The sequence below is a fragment of the Mizuhopecten yessoensis genome, unplaced genomic scaffold (assembly GCF_002113885.1).
Source record: "Mizuhopecten yessoensis strain PY_sf001 unplaced genomic scaffold, ASM211388v2 scaffold11009, whole genome shotgun sequence".
Lineage (NCBI taxonomy): Eukaryota > Metazoa > Mollusca > Bivalvia > Pectinida > Pectinidae > Mizuhopecten > Mizuhopecten yessoensis.
This window is the reverse complement of record NW_018408833.1, coordinates 238,154-253,703: the sequence shown is the minus strand read 5'-3', so window position 1 is coordinate 253,703 and position 15,550 is coordinate 238,154. Positions and strand designations below refer to the sequence as shown.

At 36.1% G+C, this 15,550-nt stretch overlaps 1 protein-coding gene across 1 annotated transcript; it reads left to right on the top strand.

Moving 5' to 3' along the window:
- The first annotated feature begins 50 nt into the window (after positions 1-50).
- On the top strand, positions 51-9,425 carry LOC110464575. The gene is made up of 6 exons (XM_021519852.1): positions 51-137; positions 2,859-3,064; positions 3,602-3,787; positions 4,471-4,659; positions 5,340-5,435; positions 5,999-9,425. The coding sequence occupies exons 2-6, from the start codon at positions 2,869-2,871 to the stop codon at positions 7,675-7,677; spliced, it is 2,346 nt and encodes a 781-aa protein (XP_021375527.1). The 5' UTR covers positions 51-137; positions 2,859-2,868; the 3' UTR covers positions 7,678-9,425.
- The last annotated feature ends 6,125 nt before the right edge of the window (positions 9,426-15,550 follow it).

Sequence of the window (15,550 nt, the reverse complement as noted above, 5' to 3'; positions counted from 1 at the left end):
ATCCGAAAGAGTCCGAATGAAAAGCAAGGTCACGCGAGATTTAACGACACGGGAGACTTCCGCAATGGCGTCTGTGGAAACCAAGTTTCACTTGTTTTTACATGCGAAAAAGATCATTTAGCATGTAAAAATAAATGGTAAGCGAACCAATGTTACACACAAGTAGTAAAACAACTTACTAAAAAGTATAATTGCGGGATGTAGTCGTTGCAAAATCGCCTTTGACGAGAAACGTTTATAAAATAGGCAAAACGTAATAAATTTCAAGTGTATCAGATTCAGATACTGTAAATATGTTACAAAATGACACGACACTGAACTTGACATGGGTCGCTTTACAGTGCAAAAGAAGTTTGGTTATATACGGGCCCGTTAACTATTTTTTTTAAATAACTTTCTATGTCTTTAAAAGAGAAGAGAGCGGAGAAAGTCCGAATGTCGTCCACAAGGTATAATATTGAAATAAGGTGAAGGTCTACGAAATCTTACAGGCCTAACGAGGACGGTTTCTTGAGAGTGTTAAAAAGTCGTTGTTGACATTTTTATCGACGCAATAACAGAGAAAATTTTGTCCATGTAAGTATGAAAAGTGTGTGGATATACTCAGGTATACAAGTGTTACAGGAGCAGAAAAATGTATGGCCAGACACTGACAGGATCGAACCCTAGACTAGAAAATCTTAGACGGACACTCCACCACATTGAGCTACCTGGTTGCTGATGATCTACCCAATCTAGTTCCGTTACATTCCTCTCTCATTTTTCTAAGTCTTCGCCCTGAAGACCAAATGAACAATTTAAATTAGTATAGCCAACAACCGACCCAGTCTAGTTCCGCCACACATTAGTGCCTAATTTGTAGATTCAGTCACTAATGCACAGAGTCACTTTTGCTTGTGCAATCAAGCCTTAGCTTTAGACCACTCACTCCCCCAAGATTTTTGGTGTGATACCCAATGCTGGCAGACTGATAGGGCTAGTTGTTATCCCTCCTATGGACAGTGGTTTTCCTTGGGCTATCCTCAACCAGAAAAAAACCATTTTGCTCCCTGAGCTGCGTCTACTCAGAGCTGGTGTTTTTTTTTACAATGTGCATGATTTCAAAAAGGAATTGTTATTATTCTTATATTAAGAAACTACTAAGTAAAGAGCACACAAAACCTGATGATCATTTTTTTCAAAGGAACGTATAGAGGTTGTTCTGACTATCTCTGCCACATAAAAAAAAGTTTAAAAGGAGATTGTCAGTTATTTCAAACAGAAATCATGTGTTTGGGGATGACAGAGAAGTCTTCATCTGGAAAAATTGGAGATAATTCTGTGAAAGATGGGAGAAAAAATATATCTTACCTTACGTAATTATATTGATAATTGAGTTATTCACCCAAAATATTCAGTCATCAATGTTTGATTATGTCTGTACTATCTATATAAAAAAATCCATTAAAAGCTGCATTTTGTTGCCATACACACCTCTGCTCTGGTCCAGTCATGAGGCCAAACAAGAAATATCCAGTAACCCTACCTACCTAAATTGTTTGTGCCTACCTTAAAAGTTTTAAGGCAATTTTCAAAAAGCACTGTTAAAGTCAAGATCACTCTCCTATATAAACCACATACAATTGTTATCTTAAGAAGTAAAACTTGTTACCTACCTACCTTCTTTAAATTTTTCCAACATTTTAAAGGAATCACATATGTATATATTTGTCTGACCTTATAAAATGGCCTTTTGTAGCATACTTTGCCATTGTGGATTGTTTTAAACTAGTTTCATCATTGCTGCAAGATGCAAGAATACTCCATGTAGCACTTAAATATACCTGATGAATGGAAGAAACAGTTCTCCTAAGGAATAGATTAGACAATTTGTTTAAGTAGAAGTTGTAGGTCAAATTCAGCATCAGCCACATGGAAACAGTAGAGCTGGTGTTTGTACATTATTGATGCACATGCTTTCTAAGTAGCACTGATAAGTAGACATGGATGAAACATTTCTTTTTAACCTAGCAGATAAATTGATGAGATCTTAATCAAGGCACTGAAGTCATACTCTGCAATATCATTGCAAGTATAATCCAATTAGCCCATAGAGTAACGTCGCGCTACCACAATTGGTACAATTTTGGTAGTTTTTCAGTGATATTTAAAAATTCAGATATTGTATCTGGAATGTTTCTTGATTCTTGACAAAGACTACCTATGGTGGTTCATTTTCAGAAAAAGTTTGAATTTCAAGTAATTTGTTTTTGAAAATAGAACGCTAAACTCGCTGTGAGATTTCGTCCGTTTTTTGGCCTTGATTAGTACCCAAATTGGTACACCATATTACAGGCTATGAAACTTGTTTTTAATTTTACTAGTTGATGTGCGGATTGCAACAAAATGTATTGCTTTTATAAATACCATACTGAACTACATTTGTTTACATACACTTTTATAATATCGAGTTATAAGGACCAGAAATCAACATTTAAACATGCTTATATTTAACTCCTTCAAAATCCTCCAAAATTTTGTCGATGTACGTCATTTTTACTGGTTTTCTGATATGTTTACTTTGAAGTCATTGTGTACTCTTAAAATGTTACTGAAAACAAAACTATTCAGTGGAAATGCTGATAAATATCTATTTTGTTATACTGTTAAAGGAAAATGCTCAAATTTAATTTTAAAGTTCTATTCGAACCATTTTCTGGCCGTGTACCAATTTGGGTAGTGTACCAATTGTGGTAGCGTGACGTTAACCCTGATATGGATGACCACTTCTAGCTCATGCATTAATGATTACTGAAGAATATAAGGAATATATATGAAAACATAAAATGTGATTCATTAAATAAATATATTTCATTCAGGTTTTAAATAATGGGTAGCCTGGAGCATGGCACATTTGACACCAAACTCCATGAGGCTGTGCGATATAGTGACCTAGATGCTGTGAGAGTGGCTCTGCAGCAAGGCTACGACCCAAATCTGATTGGTCTATATCAGTGGAGTGCTCTACATGAGGCCTCGCACAATGGAGAGGAGGACATCATCAAGCTCCTACTTAAACACAAAGGTTTTTATGTCATAACTCACTGCATTCTGTTTGTATGTTACATCAGCAATGAGATACATTGAATTGTAAAATTCTAATTTCAATTTCTATGGTTAAGTAAATCATATTATATTTCAGGCTTTTGACCATCGCAACATCAATACCTGGATTAATCTGTTTTTGCGATGGCAGCGTAGTGGTTGGAGCTGCAGATATTTTTAGCAAGGCAGTTTGGTGCCAGAGATGATGACTTCCTTTGGAATTTGTATTTTTATTGTTCATTACCAATTACAAACACAGTGTAAATCATAGAAATTAGTAAAGTTGTCGTTATCGTACTGTGTCTAAAATATGTACACTATACAATTATATATTTGTATCGAAATGAAACTTCTACAATCACAATGTGCATATTTGGTAAACTGTTTTTATATAGTTGCATATAATGGGAACCTCAGATATGCTTTTCTTGTGAACTTAGTTCATATGTTTGCATTCATACAACTTTGTACATCATGTATATTGCTCATACAACTTTGTACATTATGTATATCACAGGTAACCCAGACAAACCTGACTCACTGGATGGGTTCACAGCCTGTCACTATGCGGCCCAGGCAGGGCATGTGGACTGTCTCTCTCTACTGCTTGCGGCCGGGGGGCACTGGGATATCACAAACAAACAAGGGCAGACTACTCTAGATGTCGCTGTAGAAGATTGCCGGAATATTTTGAATTTAGCAAGTAAGAAAAGAACCTCTGTAATGGAATTGCTTAGTCAAGACTGTATCTGGCTACAATTTTTTTTATTATATCAGCCAAACCAGTTAAAAGATATTATTATACCTCATTCATATAAGCATTGTGCGATTGGATTGATTTAATCGTATTACAGGGAAATAACTTATTGTTAAGAAGATGACAATAACGGTCCATCAGCTTGATAATTTCATTCGTACCAATTTTAGGATTGTTTCACATGAAAAATTACTTGTAGGTTAAAATATCGGCATAAGAAAGATTTGTGGTCAGAATGTTAATCAGGGACGATGCACATGTTTTAGTTAACATTAAAGCTTAGGGTCAAATATCACACACAACTGGATGTACCTAAACCATTGTACCTACAGTCTCAAAATATCAGGATGAAATAAATTTGATAACCTCTCATCATGTTAATTAGGGCTTTTATAGGGTCTAGATACCATCCTCATATCAAACTTAAGGAAAATAAAAACAAATTATTCGCTATATCTTGCATACACTAGCTCCCTATAATATCTCGCCAATTTCTGTCTGTTGTGAATTGACATATAAGGCAAGTGCAAACTGTCATGTTTATTTTAAATTTGAATAAGAAGAACAAACACTAGAAGATGAAAAGCTTTGTACGTAGAAATGTATGATATGGTCATCGCTGATTTCAGAATGCGAAACCGAACAGAAATTGGAGAAAGAAACAAAGAAGACCCCCTCACAAGTCGAGACGAAAACAAACCCTCCACTAATCCAGGTAGATCCTGTAAAAGATGATGCATCAATATCTGGAGAATCGACTGCAGAATCAATTAATCAAGATCACAAGACAATAAAAGACAGGAAAAATAAAGATCCAGGTATGACATCATCTAGATCAAAGTTTGTTCAAACTACTGACAGGTTAATGTATTTAATTACCATTTTGAGTTTTGAAATCCATAGTTAGGTATACAAATATATCAGTTGATTCTGTGACATAAGGTTATCTTCCCTGATCTTTGTTATCACGGTGTGTAACTGTTGCTGCAACAGTGGTGTCTGTGTGTCTAGGTGTAATACTATGTGAAGTGCCCCAAACTGTCAGCATTTCCTATAAACTACTGCTGTGTACAGTATTGGGTTATCTCCCCCTGATCTTTGTTTTCATTCTGTTGCTGTGACAGTGGTGTCTGTGTGTCTAGCTGTAATACTATGTGAAGTGCCCCAAACTGTCAGCATTTCCTATAAACTACTGCTGTGTACAGTATTGGGTTATCTCCCCCTGATCTTTGTTTTCATTCTGTTACTGTGACAGTGATCTCTGTGTCAATAACTATAGCTGTGTTTACAATACTACAACATGTGCCCCAGACAGTCAAATTTTCCTGTAAACTACTGCTGTGTACAGTATTGGGTTATCTCCCCCTGATCTTTGTTATCATTCTGTTGCTGAAACAGTGTCTCTGTGTGTATAACTATAGCAATGTTAACAATACTACAATATGTTTCCCTGACAGTCAACTTAACATTCTCCTGTAAATTACTGCTTTATTTGCAGTACTGGGATATCTTCATCTAACATTTGAATACCATGCCAAGAAAACAACACTGAAGATCAGAGTCTGGCAAGTCACTGATCTTCTTTTACCGCCACGTAAGTATATACATGTAGTTTGTGGAGAGATAGGAGTTCAATCAGTTATCAACTTAAATCTGAGTGAAACTAAATGGAACTATTAGTTTAAATCTAAATCTATATATACACATAGCATTTGAAATGAACTGAATATTGAATATTTAAGTAAATAGAGCATTTGAGATATTACAGTTTGCAAGTATACCGGATACCAGGTATTTAAGTTATTACACATACAATGTATATGGTGTATTCGAGATATTACTGGTAAAATGTATACAGGGTATTTGAGAAATTACAGGTAAACAGGGATTTTTGAGATATTACAGGTATATAAAGTATTTGAGATATAATACATATACAGGGTAGGTGAAATGTAACAAGTATACAGGGTATTTGAGATATAATAAGAGTACAGGGTATTTGAGATATTACAGGGATACAGGATAGCTGGATATTACAGGTATTTAAGACAGACACTGGTATTTGATATGTCCAAGAAACTAATAACAAAGTTGGACTATATCACATGTGTTTCCCCATGAAACACAATCTTTTAAAACTAGTTTCACTATTTGCAGCTACAACCTCAATGATACATTCCATCTATGTCAAGACCTACCTGATGCCTGACAAGAAAAAGAATTCTAAAAGGAAAACAGAAGAAGTGCGAGTAGAAAGTACAGAGGCTCATCTCCAGGTGAAGAAAGGAAGTCAGGGTTTCCAACATGTGTACTCCCCATCAACATTTAAGTTTACCAAGCCTCTGGAGTACACAGATGTTACTTCTGACATGGTTAAAGAACAAAGTGTGCAACTTGAGGTTTGTATCACTCAGAAATATTCAAAACGAAGCTTTCTTATTGGTCAGTATCACTTGCCGCTGAAGTCTGCAGTTCGTAAGTTGGTGCGGACTAGCTATCCACTGATTCCCTGTATGAACCACACCATACCTAACAATATGAAGGTTTACTATGCATCTGAACTTCAGATCACAAACTCGGCACAGGTGTTTTACAGTAACCCAAACATCAGAAACTTGTCCCTCAGTGACTTTTCTGAGGGGTCAGAACGTGCACTAAGTGAACTTGAACTCACAGGGGTCACAATTGGGGAAGACCCTTCCTCAACTTCAGATCATTCTGTGGTGAAAGTAAAAGACTTTGATGAAGATGTGGAACTAAAGACTTCACTAAAACGTGTAACTATATTAGATGATGAGGAGTTTAACCCAGAAATGGTGAAGGTCAATATGAATAAGGTTTCAGGGTCAAGTGTTCAGGGTTCAGAGGTCAAGGATAAGGGAAGTGCATCAAGTGTTACTGATCTGTCACATCACAGTTTAGACAGTCAGGAGACAAATCCAAGTATGCTAGTACATATACCGGAAAAATCCAATCTTAGTCAAGATCAAAAGCATCGCAAAAAGAGATACAAGGCAGACCAAGGTAAACATACAGACAGCCAGGTATCCAGCGCGAGGCCCGAGACTCCGACCTGGGACTATTATGACTTTGACACAGGCACCAGTGTTATAGAGATCCCGTTTGAGGACCCACAACCAGTTGCTAACAGGCCAAATATAGAGAGACCCACCGTTCACAGACCTACTGTGCAGCACCATGCCTCCGCCCCAATCTGTCTCCCAATGGACACCACCATGGGACTACAGGCTGAACGCAGATCACAGAGACAGAAGGGCCACAGAAGAACAGACAAAAATCTGGACACAATTCCCGTGATAGTTGTCACACAGGACGATGTTCCAAAGTCTACAGTGGTGGATACTTCAAAGATAAAAAAACTGTCAACTCCCAAAAAATTCATTGCAAATGTCACGCCTCGGGATGTGGAAATAAAAATGGACAATTTAGGTGTAAAGCCTAAAACAAAAGGTCAAAGTTCATATAAAAGTTCAAAGTCAAGGTCAAAAGGGGCGACAGTGGAGATTGCTGCAGATGTACATGTGGACGGACATCGTAGAATGAACAGTGATACATCCATCGAGATTGAGCCTGAGGATTCTTATGTAATTGATTTTGAAGAGATAGGGGAAGATAACTCCATCATGCAGTCAGATTTACTAAAACAGCACAAGGTGCCGATGCAAGTGTTTATAGATGAGACGTATGACAGTATGGATGAGTTTAGCGTCAGTTCTAGCGGGGGGACCATACCCTCCCTATCACTGGGGAGGAGACAACCCCAGAGTACAAAGATCCTCTCAGGGGACGAGGACTTGGAGGTGATTGAGGTTTAGTATTCCCTACTTCAAACCTCTGGATACAGACTTTCTAAAGAAAAGGGCCTAACAGGGGATAATCTCAGGGAACAGCTACTGGATACAGATCAAGTCTCTCTGGAGTAAGAAAGTCAAACAGAAGTGATTTTGAAGATTTTCTTCCTTGATACAGACATCCTTCCAGATGATAGAGGTTTGAGGTCATTAAGTCTAGCATTACAGACCTCAAGGGGAGAGATGGGCTACAGATGTTTTGGTAATCAGTTGTTTTAGTATTGAGATGGTACAGTAATTGTACAAACAGAAAATAGAGCCAGCGCCAGTCCAAAAGTTAGTGGGTTATTCAGTGGGGTGCTGCGCTTGAGCGTGGATACCCAAGGTATGGAGGGCGATTGACAAAATATGTAAATATAAATATATAAACAAGAACTTGGACTTAAATTTCAGCTTTAGTTGTTTTTTTCATATCTTTAGTGTTCTGATTTTAAATTTAAGATTCTTAAGGACTTTTGTATCGAAACTGCCTATTCTTAGATACCAAACCTACTGGGTACCAAAACATCTAGAATTCAGAGAGATAGCCATTGTGTGTTTACATCCTCCTGTGAGATAAAGTCATGGAGATCATTAAAGTGCAGCATTATTTACCTCAAGGGAAAATATGTCGCCTTTATGAAGACAACCTCCAGAGGAATATGATCAGTGTAGCAATTCCAAACTCGGGGAGACCTTTCCCCGGGAAATCATGTGAGATCTGGAGGTCATTGGGGTTAAACATTCTGAACACCTCTGTACTCTATCTCTGGTGCTTGTTATAAGGGGTGAACAACTCAGCTTTAAACCATGGCAGCAAACATGTTCATTTGTAGTTAAGGAAATCTGTAAATTTTCTTTTAAATTTATTTTTAAAACTTATTAAGTTAAAAAGAATAAAGCAAGGATGATTGTTATACAAACTCGTAATGAGAACTTACATGATCGAAGTTATCCAACACTTGTATACCTGCTGTGACATACTTTAATTCTTTAATACGTATATGTAGTTACACACACCTTTTTACTATGCAGAATTATATAATGTTGGGTAACCTATTTTTTCCGGAGATGTACATAAGTATGATATGAATACCTGATACTACCTTCATATTTAGATATGTTGATTTGGTTGTTTTCTACCATTCCTTAAGTGCAGCTCTAACTACTGTATCATATGTGGGTGCAGACTAACAAGGTACTCCATTATTATCCCTGATCTGTGGAGATTCAACAACGGGACAAGATGTTTGTACAGAATGAAGCAAGTTGAGTCAAGGTTTGATATCTCTTTGCTTCAATCGTGCAAGAGGGATTGATTTGTTGACATAACATGTTATATATTTTGTATATTTATATACAACAAATTTTCATTTAAATATGAACTGATTAATGGATATGAGTATAACTATTATTAATAGCACTTTTTTAATCAATTAATGAGATTGTAACTTAAAATAATTAATGAAATTGTTATGTTTCTTTTATACAGAATATGTGTCACAAGTATAAGATTCAATTAGGTTTAGTGGGGTTTTATGTTGGGATTTGTTTAAAGCCAGTTGTTATACAAATCATTACAGTAAGTTGTATACATATTTTGAAAATAAGCCTCCTAGTGTTGTTCTCTTACGTTACCTTAAATGTAAAACTTTTGTTGACAATTTTATTAACATGTAATTTGTTTGGTTTAAAGCATATTCAATGAAATTTGTTTATCATAATTATTTCCTTTTTAATTATATTCAAATAAATATCAAACTTGCCGTAACAATATTGTATGTATTACATACTTGCCAACTCTCCCTACTTTGGAGGGTAAACTCCCTTTTTTGGACCCTAAAATTGAGCATTTTAACCAGTGAATTGGCTACACTATTCATATTTTCTAAGATCTAATGATTTAATCTGAAAGAAGAGTTCAAACGATGCCATTTAAAAGCGTTATTTTTCCTTGGGTGTACATACACACATTTTATATCTGCTATTAATTCTGAGCATGCCCAATCTCACCCATGTAATATTTAGTTCTGAGCATGCCCAATCTCACCCATGGAATAATTCTGAGCATGCCCAAGCTCACCCATGGAGTATTTAATTCTGAGCATTCCCAATCCCACCCATGGAGTATTTAGTTCTGAGCATGCCCAATCTCACCCATGGAATATTTAATTCTGAGCATGCCCAATCTCACCCATGGAATATTTAGTTCTGAGCATGCCCAATCTCACCCATGGAATAATTCTGAGCATGCCCAAGCTCACCCATGGAGTATTTAATTCTGAGCATTCCCAATCCCACCCATGGAGTATTTAGTTCTGAGCATGTCCAATCACACCCATGGAATATTTAATTCTGAGCATGCCCAATCTCTCCCATGGAATATTTAGTTCTGAGCATGCCCAATCTCCCCCATGGAATAATGCTGAGCATGCCCAAGCTCACCCATGGAGTATTTAATTCTGAGCATTCCCAATCCCCCCCATGGAGTATTTAGTTCTGAGCATGCCCAATCTCACCCATGGAATATATAATACTGAGCATGCCCAATCTCACCCATGGAATATATAATACTGAGCATGCCCAATCTCACCCATGGAATATTTAGTTATGAGCATGCCCAATCTCACCCATGGAATATATAATACTGAGCATGCCCAATCTCACCCATGGAATATTTAGGTCTGAGCATGCCCAATCTCACCCATGGAACATTTAATTCTGAGCATGCCCAATCTCACCAATGGAATATATAATTCTGAGCATGCCCAATCTCACCCATGGAATATTTAGATGTTGGCAAGTATGTCATTAAATGTATGCTAGAATGCTGAATTAGAAAGTGAGTATTGTTTTCATGGAGAGTAATTATACTGCCTCGCTCAACTCACCCTGGGCGATTTCTAAATGTTTCATGTTTTTTCTCCAAATGCATCAACTGCTGATTGAGTGTGAAGCTTTAAAAAGAAAATGTTTTATGTTTCTGTCTAAGTGTATAATCAATACTTGCTGTTACTGTTTCATTCTTGTGATAAACTGAGGGAACAAATTTTACAGTAATTGGATAGAATTGGTACTAAACGTTATAATTATCAATTTTAACCCATTATATGGAAAAGGAATAAAATTGAGTGGGTTTTACAGAGCAATGACATTATCATCGGTAAACTGTCAGATGTTTTGTGTATAACCAGTATTGATATTATTACATCTCTTTATATGTAATCAGTGTTGAAATTATTATATCTATACATATAGACCAGTATTTAGAATTATGTATAATGTTTGTTATAAAGTACATGTATACTGTTGGTGATTATCAAATAGTGGCTATATAAGGACCTTGGATGTAAAAATTCAGGGCAACCAATTTTTTGGCATGTGCTAAAAACTTCATTCTTTTGTGCTGGGTATTAACATCTTGCTCATGGGTATTGTTTTAAAAAACTGTATTTATACACCCTACGAGAATTACTGTTCACAATAGTTGAGGTTATTTTTGTGATTTTGAAATCCGTCCAATCATTACACTATGTTTTATTTAAGTACATTGTATGTATGCTCTATGTGGTCCCAGGGAAGGGTGACCAATTTCTGTTGTCCCAGGGAGGGGTGTCCGATTTCTGTTGTCCCAGGGAGAGTTGTCTAATTTCTGTTGTCCCAGGGAGGGGTGTCCGATTTCTGTTCTCCAAGGGAGGGGTGTCTAATTTCTGTTGTCCCAGGGAGGGGTGTCCGATTTCTGTTGTCCCAGGGAGGGGGGTCTAATTTCTGTTGTCCCAGGGTGGGGTGCCTAATTTCTGTTGTCCCTGGGAGAGGTGCCTAATTTCTGTTATCCCAGGGAGGGGTGTCTTTGATTTCTGTTGTCCCAGGGAGGGGTGTCTGATTTCTGTTGTCCCAGGGAGGGGTGTCCGATTTCTGTTGTCCCAGGGAGGGGTGTCCAATTTCTGTTGTCCCAGGGAGGGGTGTCCGATTTCTGTTGTCCCAGGGAGAGGTGTCCGATTTCTGTTGTCCCAGGGAGGGGTGTCCGATTTCTGTTGTCCCAGGGAGAGGTGTCCAATTTCTGTTGTCCCAGGGAGGGGTGTCTGATTTCTGTTGTCCCAGGGAGGGGTGCCTAATTTCTGTTATCCCAGGGAGGGGTGTCTAATTTCTGTTGTCCCAGGGTGGGGTGCCTAATTTCTGTTGTCCCAGGGAGGGGTGTCTAATTTCTGTTATCCCAGGGAGGGGTGTCTAATTTCTGTTGTCCCAGGGAGGGGTGTCTAATTTCTGTTATCCCAGGGAGGGGTGTCTATGATTTCTGTTGTCCCAGGGAGGGGTGTCTGATTTCTGTTGTCCCAGGGAGGGGTGTCTAATTTCTGTTGTCCCATGGAGGGGTGTCCAATTTTACGGAGACTGAGTACATTATATTGCCTAGCTTAATAAGGAAATGATGATATAATGGTATTTTTCTTTGAAAATTTATTACTTTTATTTTCACAAAATGTCTATGCAAGAAATATTTGCACATTCTGAATTTGCATATCATAGCTAGATTATATTTATGTTTTTGTTCATTTATTACAATACATGATGTGACGTATCCCATTATGATGAATAGTATGAAAGTATGTTTATGTAATTTATATTCATATTTTTTTTTGTCTCTTACAAATTGGTTATCAAACATTTCTTTTGTTATCTAGCGATCCAGTAATTGACACCTACCCTCTTCGGGGCACCCAAAGTACTAACAATTTGGTAAAATTAGCTAGAATGTTTAGGGAAAGGAAAAGACCATTTTTTTTTTACTTATTTCTTATTCAATTTCTATTTTGCAAATTAAATTGTTTAAATCAAATTTTCAATTTAAAAAAAAAAAAAAAACATAATTTCTCCTTTTTGCTTTTAATTTATGTTAACAAATTTAAAGATATTGAAAGAAGTTATGATAGCTAAATTATTTATTCCTCGCTTTATTTCATATATTTTATGTATGATATGTCTTGTAGCAATTTTTTTCATTCCTTATTTCATTATATGAAATGTTGACTTTTTGGTTAATTGATAAATGTAAAATACATGAATATATGAATAGTTCGCTTTCAAACAGCCACTCAGAATAGGCCTACCAAAATCATGTTGTGATTCTAAGGTTGGATTGGGAAACATGGGTTACATGCAGTGCTATGAGGTAAATAAATGAACACATTATTTATTTTGTAATCTCTGATCCTTCATTGTTGATGCTACATAAGATTCGCTGCATGCTCATTTTAATTTAAGTGGTAATAATTTTACTATTAAAATAATGTCATTTGAAAAGTCCCTAAAATCATCATTACTTGTAATTAGTCACTGTTTAAAGCAAGACAACCATAAAACTTGTTCATAGTTTAATACATCTGTATCTGATTTGAGCAAATTCACCAAGAATGTTTCCAGGTAGATTGATAATGACTAATAACACCTGATAACGATTCTCTCAGGCTGCTGTTAGTCAGAAAAAAACGATGTTTGGGAGACTTTTTCCATTATAATTAATGAAAACCTTTGAACAGATATTTATTTCAATTTTGTGGAAATTCAGGACCCCAATTTTTTAAAATATACCAAACGTAGTTTTTATTGGTTGGTTATCCTTTGCGACAGGAGGACCATTGTCCTCATTGGTCACCTGAAATAAACATTACGGATATTTGTGAAGAAGACTGCCGGGAAATGAGATAAGAAGCGGTCACTTTACTAAAATATAATGTTATTCTCGGAATAACTGAGGTCAGTTGGGGTGGAGAGCTACCCTACTAATTTTCCCCCTCAACATTGATTATTCTGGACATTTTTTTCTCGGGCGTTTCCCAAAAATTACACCAAGTGGGTAAAGAGTTTATTTTGTTTATGATAAACAAGTGTTGTGCTATTGTCTGGTATGTTTTTATAAATCTGTGAAAGAAATGTACTGAAAAATGTAATTTTGAAAAGTGAAAAATGATATTTTTATAGTGTTGTCATGATTGAATGGTTCATTAACATCATGTGACAGGTCATTAGTGATAGACCTTTTAGGTCATAGGCCAAGTTTATGGAGCAGACATGAAATTGTAGTTTGTCACTTGTTTATACACTGCAAGCTGGTTCTTGCTGAAATGTGTTGCTGCAATATATACCTAAATATGTCTGCCTTTACACTATATATATACACAAATATTCTGGTAATAAAACAAACTAATTCTATAATTGTGTGTCTAGTTTCATTTATTTTATCTCATTTTTCACATGGAAATCTTTTGTAGAGCAGATAAGCAGGAGACATTTCTATATCAACATGTATCTTCCTAACCCTTATCCACTACCAAGGCATAGCTGTCAACCTTCCCTCATTTTTGACCAAAATTTACCAATCTCCCTTAAGCTTGAAACTCCCTCATTCAAGTCCAAACTAACACCAACTCAAAATCTACATCCTGTTGTCAAATGATCTCCGAGTTACTGCAGGGCGTGTGTAATGACCATAACAGGTGTGTCTGAATCAAATGAATGCTGTTTGGAGTTATTTTGATACATAAAAAGGGAAAGATGAAAAAACATGAGCAAAGCAGTTTTAGCCTCATTTCACACTATCTCCCTCATTGGAGGTTTCAGAGGTTGACGCCTATGTCAAGATGACAATTGATGTTTGCATATCACATACCCAACACAACACTGGAGTGACAATTGTGTGAACAAGTGCAATAGATGACTGTGAAGCACACTGACAGCAGCCATCACTAAATTTTTGTTTCAGAAATTTCCAAAACAAATCTGAAATATCATAAGTGACATAGAATGGAGCATCAACACGATAATGGATATACATTTGAATAAATTGTAAGTTTAGGTAGCTTAGCACTTTTCAAAACCAAATGTATGTGGATATTTATATACTTTCCTGGATATTTGATTTGGGAAAATATTTGGTTATGAACTCCTAATTATAACAATAGCCAAATATAGGATTTATTCATGTGGTCCAATTTCTATCAATCACTGCTACACAATTTTTCAAAGGTATTATTATAAATCACCGGTATATATTATATATTTAAATTAACATTTACAGATAATTACACAATCAAGTTACAAGAATAACAATATGAACTAAAAGTGACATGCAAGTTAAATTGGCACACAATAAATATACAGTACAGTCCAGTTAACCTTTGACCTTTGCATTATAAACATTTCTGTAATATTACTACGCGGTCACAGTTTAACCTGGAGAATGAAGACATCTCAAACGAAACTTGATGCTCACCATCCTAACATCTTTATTAGTAACTTGTAGGATTGATATCTTTTGTTGGATTGATAGTCATGTTAATATATATCATGCGGTAATATTTGATCAAACTACATTTTGTGTTGGATATTGTCCTTTGAAAATGCTAAGGTTGTCCTTTTACCTGACAAGTTTGTAAAAGAAAGAACAAGAGATTCCTGATATCTTGCATCTGTTCTTTTCTTCTGATTAATCTCAAAATAAGATATGCAAAACTGGAAGAATCTAGCTACTTCTTTTACTAATTTTAGACAGATCTGTAATTTACAAATTGATGGCCATCTTTTTTCTTTCGCTCAGCCTTAAAATTCATCATGCTCCACTAAGACCAAGGGGACAATACACAGGAAATTTAAGAATGATTTGTCCGGTTCTTCCCGATACAGTAGATTTTGCTTAATATCACTTCTAATTTGTCAGATGGAAACATGATATCAACCGGAATGTGACATAGTCAGAAAATGTACTAATAAGTGTTAAGGTTGGATGACAGAAAACTGAACCACAGATGAAAGGTGAATTAAACTTTCAAGATTTCTTAGATTTTTTTTTTCCCTTTTTTAGCCA

Bases quoted from the DNA above. Each gene is read 5' to 3' on its own strand.
- LOC110464575 (XM_021519852.1), top strand. From the start codon at position 2,869: ATGGGTAGCCTGGAGCATGGCACATTTGACACCAAACTCCATGAGGCT. The intron at 3,788-4,470 runs GTAAGAAAAGAA...CGCTGATTTCAG, and splicing joins GAATATTTTGAATTTAGCAA to AATGCGAAACCGAACAGAAA. The intron at 5,436-5,998 runs GTAAGTATATAC...CACTATTTGCAG, and splicing joins TGATCTTCTTTTACCGCCAC to CTACAACCTCAATGATACAT.